This window comes from Musa acuminata, chromosome BXJ3-9 (genome assembly GCF_036884655.1).
Source record: "Musa acuminata AAA Group cultivar baxijiao chromosome BXJ3-9, Cavendish_Baxijiao_AAA, whole genome shotgun sequence".
Taxonomy (NCBI): Eukaryota; Viridiplantae; Streptophyta; class Magnoliopsida; order Zingiberales; family Musaceae; genus Musa; species Musa acuminata.
In genome coordinates, this window is record NC_088357.1 from 42,688,971 (window position 1) to 42,704,754 (window position 15,784).

Consider the following 15,784-nt stretch of genomic DNA (forward strand, 5'->3'; position numbering starts at 1 on the left):
GTTTGGTATTCCTATTTGATATAGAATTCTATCAAATCTAAAGCTGATGTGCTGGTCATGCTTAAACTGCAAGCTAGTGTGCCTGTGTATGCTTACTTATGGATGTTATATGATGGAAGGCTTAGCTTGGATCAGATATTGACCCATGTTTGTAGATTATAGATAAAAAGATAAAATCTTGTTTCATGGACAGCACTGCATGGAAGCAGAAATCTGAATACATTGACTTCAGTCTTTTTACAGCATCAAGGCAGCCAAGATAGTAAGCGTCATGTGACACGGAAATTACATCAGTTGCAATCTCTAAGCATCAAACAGAACGAACATTGAGGCTAAACTAGAGCCAAACACCAGCTCAAAATACTTCCAGATACTCAGAAGGATTGTATAGGTTTCAGGAAGAAAATTACAACACAGTATCAAGGAATCTCCAAATAATTGATGCCCACAAACCATTTCAAGTTGTCTTGCATTTTGCCAATCATAAAAGGTTCTCCTTTAAAAGGAAAAACCATGAATTGGTACTTTTTTTCGGTAGAACATCATTCATCGATCATCAATGGTTGTATACTAGCTCTCTAGGAATTACCAGAAATGGTTTCAGTTGAAGGACCAGCTCCCTTTATTCTCTCGTTTTCTGAATCATTCTCAATGCCATCTGAACTGTCCTGAGGACTAGAAAGGCTCTGATGACAAGCGGCAAGGTCCGTTCTGAACAACTCGTCATTTTCCAGATTCAGAAGCTTGTCCTTGGACTCTTCTTTAAGCAAGTTGATTACATCAAGCATTGTGGGTCTCTTCTCTGGCTTACTCTGGGCACAGATGAGTCCTACAAGCACCATCCTCCTCAATTCTGACTCCACAAAGTCCCCTTTGAGCTTTGGATCTGCCATTTCTTTAAATCTTCTTTCTCGAGCCAGCGGAAGAGCCCAGTCTGTTATCGAGCGCTTCACAGTGAGGCTCAACTTCTCTATGGGCCTCTTTCCAGTGGCAAGTTCTAGAAGCAAAATTCCAAAACTATAGACATCACAACTCTCTGATGCTTTACCTAGCATGGCATACTCTGGTGCAAGATAACCAAGAGTGCCTTTTACCCTTGTGGTAACATGCGTTGCACCATCAGGAATTAACTTTGCGAATCCGAAATCTGAAACACGTGCCTGAAATTCTGAGTCTAGTAAAACATTACTTGCTTTGACATCTCTGTGGATGATGTGTGGCATTGCCTGATGGTGAAGATACCTGTGAAGTAGATCTCAGTATCATGGCTTCACATGTTATTGAATAAATGAAAGTAGCATTAGAGTGCGTAAGTTTGTAAACTTACGCAATTCCCTCGGCTGAACCTATAGCAATATTCATACGCCTACCCCAACCAAGGAGGCCTTCTCGTGCATGTTGACCATGGAGATGCGAGGTCAAACTCAAGTTGGGCATATAGTCATAGACTATGAGGCGTTCTTTCCCTTCAGCACAGTATCCACGTAAGTTGAGGAGATTCTTATGCCTTATTCTTGCCAAAACCTCAACCTCAACAGCAAATTCCATCTCTGCTTTGTTGCTCCAAACTTTTAGCCGCTTGACTGCAATCTAAACAAAATGCAACTTACCAACAATACGTGGACAAACAATAAATTTTAACTTCATATGGAAAAAAAAATTGTAAACTGGGGAATAGCACAAAATATGGCAAGCCTTAAACCTATATGCTCAGTCCCAACTGGCACAAACATGGTGTTATCTAATTTGAGCTGAGCTCAAGCACAAGTTTGTAATAAGCACTAGAGGGAGCTACTTGCCACTGAAACATACTCACCAAGCCAAGCTTCAACAAATGGTTTCATACATCAAGCCTGGCCATCTCGTGAGCTAATCACATTTGATATTTAAGCTCTCTTTTCTAAATGGATAATGAGAATATAGCGAACAGCTCTTTCAGAAAAGCCCAAGTGCTTAGTGATCCTTGACAAGATTACTTGCCATACTTAAAACTTCTTGAAAAAATTACTTTAACAGGTTACTTATTGGAGCTGACTAAATTAATTTAATATTCTAGTCTCAATCCCATAAGACATAATCTGTGTATGAAAGCAATCATAAATTTCTGAGAAATATTATCCCAAGCAAACATGACTATATCACAGAAAACATCTTTGCATTAATGTATGATTTAGAGTAAGACAAATCTCAAAGGAACTTTAGACATATAAAATATCAGTAATAACTAACAGTCAAGAGAAACAGGCATAGGTAACCCAAGTTAATTGTCGTAGTTCCAACAGGAATTGAAGCAGGCAGAGGTACTGCAAAGTACACTAAAATGAAGTCATCTGATGATGGAAGAGAAAATATGAAAAAAAAGGAAAAAAACAATCAACAAATTTGGCCATTGACCAGTGTAGCAGGCTAGCAGCTAACTATAATTATCAACACATATGTGGAAGCCATAATTTGGACATGCTGATATAGATGGATTTAAATAGGAGAAACAAGTTCTTTTAAATAAGTTTGCAGTATAACCGAATATAAGAGGATTTCAAATGACTGGAAAAAAAGGGACCCTTAGAAGTGTTCTCTAACAGATTGCTACATCATGATTAGTCATGTATTCTTTAGAAGATGAAGAGGGAAGCTGTTGGCTTTGATGTACAAATTCATGAAAAATGAAACTGAAATATCTGCCATCAGAAAGATTGTCTAATGGCCATGTAGACGTTGAAAAACATCTCAGATACAGTAATATTAGCATCCCTTGTATGAAGGTGGGGTTGAAATGAAGCCCATAGCCTAGGATTAAACAGCCGTTCTCTATTTTATCCAATCAAGCAGTAAGGTCTTCTTAAATGTATTTAGTGACAGATTAATTAATTCCATAATACTTTTCCGAGTCGTGATTACTGAAGATAACACCTTGTCAAACCATTTGCACATGCAAAATGAGTCAATTGATGAGGCAAGCCAAGCCCAAAAATGAAGAAAATTATGAACAAGTAGACAATTCTTCAAACTTGGAATAAGATGCATTACTAATTAATAGCAAATTTGCTACTGGCATAAATTCTCAAGCTTCTAGAGTTCAGTACTTAAGTAAAATCTGGAGATGCAGAATACAAACTTGACGACAACTCACAGTAAACTTCCTATATATTTGTCAACTGCTTTTATTGGCCATCCGAGTGCCATATGCCCGCAAATAATCAGATCATTCTCATGTTAGTAACGACATACTGTTCAAATCCATAGCAAATCAATTAATCAAGTGCTCCGCTTGATTTCAATCGGCTGCTATAATGATTTTGATACTAGAGAACAATTCCACTGGGCTGCAAGAAAACAAGAGCAAGTGCACATCTGCATGATCATTAAGAAGCATGACCAGCATAAAACCTTCACCAATATTCTGCTTCAGGCCTTCATGTTATCGATCATGCACAAAGCTTTCTATACAAAATATTATTGCAGATGTTATAAATATTCTCTTTAGGTGTTCTTCCAAGTTCCAAGATGTAAGGCCAATTACCGTCATCTCTAGCCGCAAACATCAAATTTCAACATATTTCAGAAACCTAAACAACAAGAAGGGAGAACATGAATACCAGTTCGGCATAATACCTGAGATCCATCCCGAAGGTGACCGCAGTAGACACTGCCGAATCCACCCTCGCCCAACTTGTTATCATAATTGAAGTTATTCGTTGCCGAATACAGCTCCTTGAGCGAGAACACTCTCCACGTCGGCGATCCCTTCTTCCGCCGTTGCCGCCTGCAACCCAAGGGGGAAAAAAAAGAGAGCATCTTTTTAGCACCAACGAACGGTCGGACCACGAAAACCCCCGTACGAGAACGCACCCATTCGCGGATCTCCCACAGCAAAACAAGGAGCCGAAGGCCATCTGCCGCGGAGTCCTTCCGCCCCTTGGCTCCTCTTAATGGTCTTCTGAGCTCCGTCGGTGGAGAATTGGCGACGGCGAGACCTCCAATGCACGCGCCGCCTACGCCGCCGCACCGCGTGGTTGACCTTTTCGGTGACGGAAGTCTCTTTTCCATACGGGTCAAAGAAGGAAGGTGACGGGTCTGCTGACCCTGCGCGATGACTTTAGGTGGAAGTGGTGCCAACTACGTGGCGCTTTATGATTCGACTATTTTGAACACCGGGGGCGGCGGTATGAACATTATCGATGGATTCAGAATATGTTGAGAACATTTGTTTTTAATCTATTTTTAGCCTTTTTTGGAAAAAAAAAAACAATTTGCTTAAAAAGGAAGGCAATTAGTTTTGGAAGTTAACTTGCAAAGTTGCTTCGATAACCGATCACGTCACAACTTAAGTTACCATAACACGAAATATTTTCTTAATTGGAGCTTATAATTTTCTTTTACATTAATTGGAACTATTTCTATGTTTTGAGTTATTTAGGACATACCATTCATATTATATTTTAGTTTTACGAAATGATCCTTGTTGATCTTAGTCAAATGATCAAAATTAAATTGAGTGATTTTCTCAAAAAAAATCTCTCATTTTAGATTTTTTAACTAATGTTTTTATTTTTTTCCCATATGGTGTATATTATTTTTTGTAATGTCTCTCGTTGTCGCTCATTGCTTATGATCGTCATATTCTCATTTATCACCCTCAGTACACCATGTTCTCGCCTGACATTGCCAAGACATCGTGAGGCCCTTATTCTCCTTGGCGTCTATATTAATAGCTTCATCATTAGTCTCCCTTTACCGTTAGCATTGATCCTACCCTCTATTGCCAATAGGATGATGCCATTAGCCTCCCCTCATCGTCATCCACAATGAAGGTGTAAGGAGGTCTAAATAATGATGGATAAGGACAAGAGCAAAGAAATCAAACGAGATAATGATTCCAATAATAAAAGAAGGCAAGAGTAAACTTAAGGATGATAAACAAGAACAAGGACAAAGGAGATAAACAAGATGCACTATTTGAGAAAAAAAAATGAAAGCACCTATTAAGAAATATCCAAAAAAAATATTTGAAGGAAAATCAACCAATTATATTTCTCTAAAAGTATTGATTAGAGTGCCGTTCAAATGTTATTTGTATAATAATTTATTCTCTCAGGAATTAGTGGACACTACAATCAATCAAATTGTTGTTGTTGTCTTTACCTTATATTAAATCGAGGCCTTTCTTTAAGGCATCTCATAAACTATATGCATAATATAATTAATCATATTGCATCAATGATAGTTCTAAAAGTTTCTATGAACATCTAATAATTGATTCCATCTAGCAGCTAGTATGCTAAATATCAAGTTAGGTTGTCTCATACGCCATATTAATTGTTGGCCAATATATATATATATATATATATATATATATATATATATATATATATATATATATATATATATATATAATTGAAATTGGAGCTTGTTATCTACTTTGGTCTCCTAACTTTGTAGGATGATGTATACTTTAGCATGTAAAATAAAACCAAGTTGTTGCAATGGGTCTTTCATTTCCACACTAAGCTGGAGATGATGTAAACTTTATAGTTGAATATATATATATATATATATATATATATATATATATATATATATATATATATATATATATCTTATTTGTTTATGTGACCACATTGATGATATCCATTTTAGTGATCTACCTAAAAAAGGTATATTATAAATAAACATGAATTTTTTTTTCTTTAATGTCATTTGTACTCTTATTCATATTAGTAAGGTTAGATTTATGAGTTTTTCTTAATCGAAACTCAAACTCGACTAATTTTATTAGTTGCTCATGTCGAAACTAATTAGCGAGTATCTTAAATATTTTTAAAATTACATATATTATACTAAAAAAATAAACATTTTTTTTTAAATAATACTTATATTATACTAGAAAATAAAGAGATGAAATTTATATTTATATATATACATACATATATTAAAAATAAAACATTAGTAATGTTGCAAGAAGCATTTAAAGTCGATCCTTAAATGCAATCTTCATTTGCTCCAAGGCATTGATTATGTTTCACCTAACGACATCACAAAGTGGCTATGGCTTGGGATAATAAGATTTAAAGTGGGAATTCGACGAGGCTCTCATGGTGTATCTCTCAACCTTTTGCTTTCAGTGAGGTCTCATGTGGCAAGAGAGAACAACGCTACCTCCAAGTCAACTTGGAAGAATAGGAAATGAATGATGTTAATGGACAAAGGTAGGCTTGAATGATGATGAGATGAGGTGACATGTTACCCTCAAATCAAAATAATTTATTTGAAGAGAATATTTAGCATGAGTGGAAATGGAAAAATTGGTCAACATGAAACAATAAATCCATGGTGGGAAATGGAAAAGAAAGAAATAAACGAATCCATGACACCATCTAAGATCATATGCTTTGCCAAGCATGCCATATTTGACCAAGAATTGATATGATGTGAGTTGGGTTGGAGTTGCCTACAATTTGGTTTAGTTTTTGGACTGGAGTTTGGTTGGGATTAATATTGTCTTTGGATTTGAAATATGAAATAATTGGGCATGATTGAAATATCAACAATTGGTCTTAGGAACAAACATGTCTAAGTTAAAATGATGATATTTTTTTGGTCACATCATATCATGATTAAATAATTCATTTATTCTTCATAGAAAATTTGTTTATACTTTTTAAATAATTAATATAAAGGCTTTTTTATTACTTACTCTTCATTACTTATTCTCGAAAAGAAAATCTCTTTTAATTTAAATAAAATGACTTACATAAATTAGAGTACAAAAATGGAATATAATTATTAAGGAAGTCTCTCCTTGCAAGAAACTACCTCTTTGAGCTCTCTCCCTGTTGATGAGCTACTTAGTTATATTCACAAAAAAACAATAATTATATGTAAATTTAATAAGATTAAATATGGTAATAAGTTAGATACATCATATATATATATATATTCATGTGATTTGCTAAAAGAAGAAGTAGAATATCTGATAATTGAGTTTGAGATGGATATTTATATAGATAGAAATATGAAAATAAAATGAAAATATAATTTACAAAATGGATTAGAACAACATGTATTTGGGATCAGATTCACCCCTTGAATAAAAGGAAGGAAAAAAAAAAGGTAAAGCAACAAAGAAAGAAAAGAAGAAAAAGAAGGTGAAGGTGAAGACAGAGGGGTGAGGTGTTGAGCATTGAGGTGCACAAGGAGTATGTGTAGGCCAAAGATAAGCCTTCAGCTTGGCACACATCACAGTCTTTCATCACCTTCTCCTGCCACCCTCTCTCTCTATTTCAACTCTGGAATATTAGTAGCGGGGGAGGTTCAAAGCATCATCACAAAGAGGGGTAAAAAGAAGCAGGAAGAGGGAGAAAGCCATCTCATTTCCCCCGGTTTCTCTTGCTCTCTTTCCTTCTCCCCCATTTCCTTTACAATCGCCACCTCCTTCAGCCGATTCCTCCTCTTCTCAGCTCTCTTGAACCATCGGAGGCATCCCTTTGCCTCGATGACCGTGTGGCTGTTTATATGTTGTTATTGACGGCAGAGCGGTGGAGATTGTAGGGAAGGCGCGAAGGAGGCTTCTTGCTGGTCGATCTTTGAGATTTCTGGATCGTTTTTTGCTTCAAAGGTGAGACCTTTAGGACCCGATCCTCCGGAATCCTATGTAAAAGTAGGATTTTTATTGAGATTTTAGTATCGATCTTGTGGCTTCTTTATGGGAAAAGGAACGGTTTTTGTGCTGGGTTTTGGGGTTCCATGGCGTGGTAATTGGTCTCGGATTCGTTCTGGTTTCCTCCTTTTTGGAGGTCTACCGATCTGCGTCTTAGCTGCTGTTGTTTGTTTGATGTTTGTGTTATGTCCCTTTTGTAGGGTGATTAGATCCTGTCTCTTCTTATGGAACCTTGAATTGTCCCAGACTAATTACGGAAATTAAAACCGTGAGCATTTTGATTGCATGTTTGATAAACTGTTGCTTCAACAAGTTTCCATCTATGCTAGGATTAAAAATAAGATCTTTCATCTACTATCTCTTTCTTGTAACTGGTTTTCATCTGCTTTCATTTAGTAAATGATTTCAGGGATAAAATTTTGCTGGTTGAATTGGTCATGTGACATTGGTCCATGGACTTCTGATCATTGCTTATCAGAAGAATGAAGTTAAATGGTTCCGCTTTTTCATGCTTTTGAATAATGATGAAGCGTGAAATCGATTGATATCTGGCATGAGTATGGTCTTTGAATTCATTATCAACGGGAGCCAAGACAATGAAACTTCCATAGAACGTATAGAAGCTTGGTTTCAATTTATGAATTGAGAATGTACCTAGATAAAGTACATTAGATAATAGCAAGTTTCATTGGTTGTTGACGGGCCAAAACCTGAGCAGAAGTTTCAGTCTTCAAGTATTTTTACTCTTAGGAACTTGTGATTTCAATATCTATTGACCTGTTTTATAAATTCTTTGGTGAAATTCAGATTCCTCTCAGATATGCAGCACATGTAACCAAGGTGTATGGTTTACATGAATCAAATAAATGCTTATTTGCATACATATGTTGTGGTTTTGATCCATTCTGGTTCAATCGAGTCCTGTTTCCAACTCCAGTATGTCGGATTTGGAAAGCCCAAATGCTGACTCTTGAAGTATGTCTCGACAATTGCAAATTCTTGGTAGTACAAGTTACGTCAATTATATTGCTGTTGATTTATTGATTGATTATGCTAGTTATGTTCATCGAATGAAGAATTAGGAAAGGAATATGTACACATGATTACTAATAGGATAAGAACAAAGCCTTTCGTTTTACTTTTCAGTTCATTTGTAAATAACCTTGAATCTGTGCCTATTGCAAAGTAGTCATCAACAGAGGCCCATTATAAGGAGAGAGTAAGCCTTTTTATTTAAAGGTCTATGAATCTGTGAATCAATTCAGTCTCTTGGCTGATTTCAACATTGCTATGAAATCCCTAGGAAAATATTTTATTGAATGATCATGTTCCACTATGAGAAATCACAAGTTTTTTGCTTTATTCGTGCTTTTTCTCATGTAGCCTATAAATTATACATGTTATGATTATAAAATTTGTTGCATTTATTGCATATAATTTTTGATTATCTGATTATTAGCTATGCAGTATTCAAACAGTAGCTGAGTTGCTGATAATGATTCTGTAGTGACTGCTGAGCTACACTTGAATACATCTTGCAAGAGTTGCAAGCGGAGGACATACAATCCCTGATGCAGGGGCAAAGGAGTAGTTTTCAGCCCTTTTGTGAGGCTTTTGAATATGATCGAGCATCTGGTTCAAGTAGCTCAGTCATGGATCAGCAAATGTTTTGGAACAACCTTCTTTTTAATTCAGTAGAGAACCATGATTTACCCAGCAATCCACTATCTCCTAGTGGTACTAACATATCCCGTGGAAATGTAGTTTGTCAAGGGAGTGCCAGCCTGAATATCTGGGATCCAGTTGGGACAAGCTCTAGCATGCCCCCATTAGACCAAGGCAGTAATGATGAAATAAAACAGGAATGTGGTTGGACCTTTTCTCTAAGTAATCAAGACAGTGGGCCAAGGATATCAGATGGTGGATCTGAAGGTAGCCATACTCTTTCTTTTCAGAACACGGATGCTGAACTTAATGGTAATCATGCCAACAATGGAGAACCATTTTCACAATTTCTCAACTTTCGTGAGCTCCCTCATAACTTGGACTACGGTTCAGCTCATGTTGGAATGAGTAGCCAGGTTCTTGAATCAGGGCAACATCAAGAACCGTATAATCCAGGTTTAATGCAATATCAACCTGTTTCCTTCTCTGGAAGCTCTTCAGGTACATTTGAGAGTTCTTCCAGAGCTATTGATTTCTTATCCAACAATGATAGAAACAGACAACGAGTTGCACTGGATGATCAAATTTTTTCACACAAGAGAAAGAACATTGAACGATTTCATGGGGAGTCTTCAGCTAGCGGAAGCTCTAGTTACTTTAATGAAGGTGAGACTAATTTGTTGCCCATTGTTCCTCTTCATTTTCCTAAATCTACTTCAAAAAGTATCTGTCCTATCTATGTACTTATCAGGTGTGAAACATGCGGAAGAAGAAATAAATGCTGGAATTGGCACAATCACTAGGGTTGCAGCTTCTGAACACCAGTACTTTGGTAGTGCAGCAGTAAATGATGAAAGCTTCCAAAGGAATATTCGCACTAGAGTCAACCATGCATGTCTAACTAATGCTACCATACCTAACCTATTGCACCAAGAGAATTACATTACTCAGAATAATCTTTGGCCTGCTCAACAGCCATCTCTGACAATCCCATCAAATCAGCCATCAAATTCTAGGTTAGTCGGTAGCCATATGGGGCCACGTAGGCAGCCTCTTGTACAAACAATTCCTGGATTGTCTCCAGATCTGTACCCTTTCCCACAGAGTGGAACTTCCACTAGAGAAGCAAACAGTTCTTCAGGTTCTCCAGCAATTTCAGTTGATGGAGCATCTAGGGAGCTAAACTCAATGAGTGTTTCAAGTAATCTAGCAGAACAATTGTTTATTCCCCCACCTAACACCAGGCAATTGGTGCAAAACCAGACAAACCAGGGCTTGACCATTGGCAACACAACGTTATCAGGAAATGGAGTGCCTACATCACAAGTTGGCACCAACTCAGGTGTTTATCAATCACCAGGTGCAAACTGGGTCCCTCACCACCAACATCGGCGCTTATCAGAAACTATACTCGGGTCTTTTTTATCATCAGTTTCTGAATCTAGAGGTTGGAACGTGAGCCTTCCTCCACGTAATGGCCATTCTTCCACATCACAGGAGGTTGGACGTCATCAACCTGGAGCTGGTCCACGTAATCATCAGCAAGTATACATGAGATTCCCAAATATGTTGCACAGGCAAAATGATGGTGCTTTGAGCAATCCCTTGTCCATGCGGACTCTAGCAGCTGCAAGAGAAGGCAGAAGGAGGACGTCAGAGGTATGCAATGAAGGCTCCATCTATAAAGAAAGTGATTTGAGGATTTTGTTCAATATCTTTTTGCCTTTTCAGGAATTACTTCTTTTGGTAGCAAAACATGTGCTGTCCGGCATTTGACATTTGATAATCAAACTTTTTTAAGGTTTAGCTTGAACTTGGTACCTTCATGAGACTATTGCATGACCTAATAACATATTATAAGAACCTTCATGGTCGATCTCTTAAAGCTTTCCAATTTGTATTTTTGTGCATTTGATGAACATTTTGACCAGTATGGACTGCCATTCATGGATATAAGGAAACAAGGACTAACTGTAAATTGTATGCCTGCAGCACTAAATGGTATGCTGGCGCTAGGAAGGAAAGAAAACATCAAACCAATTTTTTATACCGAGGAGACAAACAGATACCTTGAGAATCCCACTTTCTTGTGTCCAGGCTCATCAGATGATGGGTGTTGTGATCTGGTTGCCATGTGGTGCTTTGAGCATCAAAGAGTTAGGACAAAAGCTTAGGACTGACTAGTTCACAAAGATATTTAAAAAATGGGATAGGCTTGTACGGGATCACGATCTAATTATATCATGCTCGGGGCTGTGTGCAGGTAACAACCAAATTGAAGTTTAGAAATGAAGCCATATCAAGCTAAAAGAACTTCCTGACATGATATTAGTAACAAGATAAGGCATATCTGGTAGGTGCTGACCATGCTGGAATGATCTGAATCAGCTGACAGGGCTGGCACTACCTAACAGCACATAAATATATTGTTCTGACTGGAATAAGTGGGTGGAGCCTGGTAGCATCAGATCAAATTGAGACCTGGATATGCATGGTGATTTTCTGAAATTTTGGATGAACAGACAAGACTCAGTAGTATTTCAATCATCGCTTTGAACTCTGATGAAGATTTTCATGGAGACTTGGATGAATACAGGTTCCCTTTTGGGAATAGTGGATTAGTGGTGAAGAAAATTTTGTTCCTAAAAGGGCAAGCTCAGTGTACGAAGTTCTTACCAATGCAAGGTCTTAGAATAATTATTTGACACTGTTGTTCAAATATCATGCCCCCTCTTTATGGTTATCATGAAGGTTTTATGAGTTATGCAAGTTGGAAATTCATTGTTTGTGTAAGAAGAATAATTCCTTAGTAACATGCTTTTTGAGTGGCTTCTTTGCGGTCTAGGCGTCTAGGTTTGAAGTCATAGAAACAACCTAAATTATTCTTTAGTAACATACCATTTGAATGCCCTCTTTGTGACCTAGGTGTCAAAGTTTCAAATGATCAAAACAACCTCTCTGCTTGTAGGGGTAAGGTTTCTTATATTGAACCTTTTTAAAACCTATATTAGCAGAAACCTCATGAACTGGGATGCCCTTTTACACATGGTATGAGCTCTTCACTATCTTAATAATGTCTTTTAAATTCTCCAGTCAAGCAGCATTCTGAAGACTTTTTCCTTCATATGTGGTTTCCAACTGTCAACACTATCTGCCAACTGTTTAAGTTTGTATTTTATGATGAGAAATCTTGAGGTTTTGGTAGCCAATTAGCTCGAGTGTTTCTTTGAACTTCCTGTTGCCAATCAAATTTATAGTCTTTTTGTGAATGGATCTGATTTTTGACATATTCTCAATCCCATATACAATCATCAGATAGCTAAATTTTAGAAGGAAAGCATAGATAGCTAAATTTTACAAGGAAAACATAATTTTTAGTAAAGTAAAGTATCAGACAATGACATCTTTTTTTCTCTGCTTTCTCATGGCCATACTTTCGAGTGTGGGTTAGCTAATCTTTGTTGACATTTAAGTAAATGAATCTTGTCACAGTGAGTCCACAATTTTTGATATCATAATTTTATTTCCTTTTGTAGCAGCGGAAACATACATGTGCACTTGTGAATGAAGCTATGGTTCTGGAAAGCATATTTTTCTTTTAGCTATTCCTGCTATTCTAGACATTTTCTTTCCAAGAATTGACAAAATTCTCACATTTTACACAAAAATGCAAATATGTTTCCCTTGAGACCAGAAATTTCATGAAATATGTTCAGATGTCCTGTTGTCATTTGCAAAACTGGCAATTGCAGCAGGACTGAAGATTTAAGTTACCTGCTTACCTTTTCTGGAAGATTGCAGCAGGACGAGGTGTTTTGTAGGAAGTTTATTTGGTTTTCTTAATTCTACAGGAGATTAGTAGCTTTAGAGTGAAATTTTTATTTCATATGAAATTGTTTATTGCTACTGACTAGTTATTGTCTAGCATATTTTTTTTAGTGAGAAAACGTTTGATAGAATATTATTTTAGTTTCCATATTATTGACCGAGATGATTTTCTCCTTAACAGATTCGTAATGTTTTTGATCTCATCCGTCGGGGGGATACCTTGCTGCTTGAGGTTAGCTTTCATTACTTAGCATTGAGCTTATGTTTCTACACCTTTTTCTCTTTCCCTTTTTAGTCGTATGGTGATAAATTCTTTCATGCATGATTGAGGTATCTTACATGGGTATCGTTAATTAGTGAGCATGACTTTATGCTCCTTATAGCTTGGCTTTTGTCTGATTGAGTGGCATGTATCTAGGCTGTTTAAAGTCATATTGAAGCCTAAAGAATTTACTTTTATCTCCCAGGATTACCATTCAGTTATTTTCCTATCGCCATAACATGTAATGTAGTTGTATTGTGCCAAAACCTCCATGTCTGGCCTTTTTATTTTAAATTCTAGAAGAAAAGACATGTTCATGTTGTAACTTCATTTAATTGTATTTGTTTTCCTTTCTCATTCAATTGCATGGTTGCTATTTATCAAACAGCTAGCCCATGTCTATCATAGCTACATATCTTTTTTAGTATTTGGTAAGGTTCACTTGTTGACATGGGAAAAATATCTAAATTGCAAGTGACCTTAGGCATGTAAAATTTGCTCAGTTACTACAAATGTGCACATCAAAACTAGGCTAAACAGATATTTTCCAGCCATTATCTTTCAGTTTAGGAGGGATGGGGTGATGGATTGAGGGCTTCTCAATGTCTGATTTATCTTTCGTTTGTAGAAGTTAGTTTCTTTTCTTTACTTCTCGCAAAGGAATAATATTGCTAATGTAAGTCACTTCTCATTCTGGTTGATCTGAAGGTTCATTTTTAGCAATGCCCTTTTTAAGTGTAGTTGCCTCTTTCTATCTTGTTCTGGAAGTCTCTCCGATCTCAAATTTTTGTTGTACCTGACCAAGGGATTTCTGTTTCATTTGGGTCGTGATTAAAATTTAATGTGGAGATTTTGTTATTGACTTTTATCTTTGTAAAACCCTTTGTACGTGAGTACCAAAGCAAAGCATCCTTTAATAGAAAACTAGTTACTGACGGACTTTAAAAGTGAAACTGGTTGTAGGGTGTCCTATATTCTTATACACGCAATCTAAAACATGTTACTTTGCTGTAATCCTGTAAATTCCTTTAGAGATGTAAAGAGTCTATGATGTTGAGATTGTAAGTACCCTTGCCTGGCTGGTTCAATAAACTTGAGTCCAAGTGTCAGAATGATAGGACTGGACTTATTCTGATGATTCTTGGCCAGGATTTCTTATCATTTGAGCAGTCAGGATATGTCGGGGGCACCAATTTTCATGACAGGTATAGAGATATGCGGCTGGATGTGGATAATATGTCTTATGAGGTAATAATCTTTTGTTGTGCTTTTGTTTGAGGAAGAAACTTTGAACTATAAATAAAACAATTTTGTTCTTGCAGGAACTGTTGGTGTTGGGAGAGCGTATAGGAAATGTCAACACTGGGCTCAGCGAGGAAAAAATCCTGAACTGCCTACGACAGCGGAAGTATGTATCTATCGCATCAGAACCATCGGGGGAAGTTGAACCATGCTGCATCTGTCGGGTGAGTCCACTTCAGGCCCTTAGGCTTTTCCTTAACGGTTGAACTCAGAAACAGTTTGTGTCCTGTGGCAGGAAGAATACATGGAAGGGGCAGAGTTGGGCCGACTCGATTGTGGCCATGACTTCCACACTGCTTGCATCAAGCAATGGTTGATGATAAAGAATTTATGTCCCATCTGTAAAACAACTGCCCTGAGTACCTGAAAAGAAAGGATAGACTCTGCCGTTCCATCTCGAATTAAGAGGCAGCGACTTTATACCACAACAAAAGATAGCATTTTCCTGATTTTTTTCTTCCTCTAAAATTTTCGAGTCACATTATAGATTTTAATGCTTGAGTCTTATATTGCATGGTATATGACTCCTGCCACCTACATAGGAGGAGGTCAGGATTGTTGGAAGTTTGTGCTTTACTACTATGGTTTGCACTATTTTACCCTTCATTTATGTTTGTTTCTTCTCCTATATTTACAAATTGCTTCCAAAAAATTGACCTCAGGGCTCCAAATGGTTTAGATAGCATAAGATCTGAAATAACCTAATCCAATAACCAAGTCCATTAACTTTTGGATTATTTGTTGATCTATTGTTTTGGCACAAGATTGTTCTCTCTCTGTTTTATCATTTCATTGGGTGGATGATGTTGCCATGACCATGAATGGCACAGCTTTGTCTTACAGGTTGAACTATGCACTGTGACCCTTCAAAAACAGTTGCATTATTATTGTGGTCAACCTGGATTGCTGCTATGCTCTGCAGTTCATTTTTCTGGCATTTTCTTATGATCCATCTCTCTACCTTTTCAGTTTGCATAGGATGCTGATCTAAAATGTGCCTGAGGGAATCAATGAGCACATGAGAAGTTTCTTCCATCTCTAACCTTGTTATGCCTCAACAACTAAACACA

The 15,784-nt window shown here is 37.0% G+C and overlaps 2 protein-coding genes across 6 annotated transcripts; one reads left to right on the forward strand and one right to left on the reverse strand.

Moving 5' to 3' along the window:
• Window positions 1–200: 200 nt before the first annotated feature.
• LOC135648641 (PTI1-like tyrosine-protein kinase At3g15890) lies at window positions 201–4,030 on the reverse strand. Its single transcript, XM_065166514.1, has 4 exons — window positions 3,850–4,030; window positions 3,613–3,763; window positions 1,328–1,590; window positions 201–1,242 (listed from the first exon to the last, which is right to left on the reverse strand). Exons 1-4 carry the CDS (start codon window positions 3,891–3,893, stop codon window positions 579–581), a joined length of 1,122 nt encoding a protein of 373 aa, XP_065022586.1. The 5' UTR covers window positions 3,894–4,030; the 3' UTR covers window positions 201–578.
• Window positions 4,031–7,151: 3,121 nt separating this feature from the next.
• LOC103998688 (probable E3 ubiquitin-protein ligase HIP1) lies at window positions 7,152–15,320 on the forward strand. Of its 5 annotated transcripts, XM_065169229.1 has the most exons (8): window positions 7,152–7,615; window positions 8,465–8,632; window positions 9,165–9,988; window positions 10,047–10,981; window positions 13,332–13,382; window positions 14,562–14,660; window positions 14,735–14,878; window positions 14,950–15,320. In XM_065169229.1, the coding sequence occupies exons 3-8, from the start codon at window positions 9,229–9,231 to the stop codon at window positions 15,079–15,081; spliced, it is 2,121 nt and encodes a 706-aa protein (XP_065025301.1). In that variant the 5' UTR covers window positions 7,152–7,615; window positions 8,465–8,632; window positions 9,165–9,228; the 3' UTR covers window positions 15,082–15,320. The 5 variants fall into 5 exon arrangements, with proteins under 5 accessions (XP_065025301.1, XP_065025300.1, XP_065025299.1 ...); XM_065169228.1 differs by lacking the exon at window positions 8,465–8,632 and having other exon boundaries at window positions 9,117–9,988; XM_065169227.1 differs by lacking the exon at window positions 8,465–8,632 and having other exon boundaries at window positions 9,125–9,988.
• The last annotated feature ends 464 nt before the right edge of the window (window positions 15,321–15,784 follow it).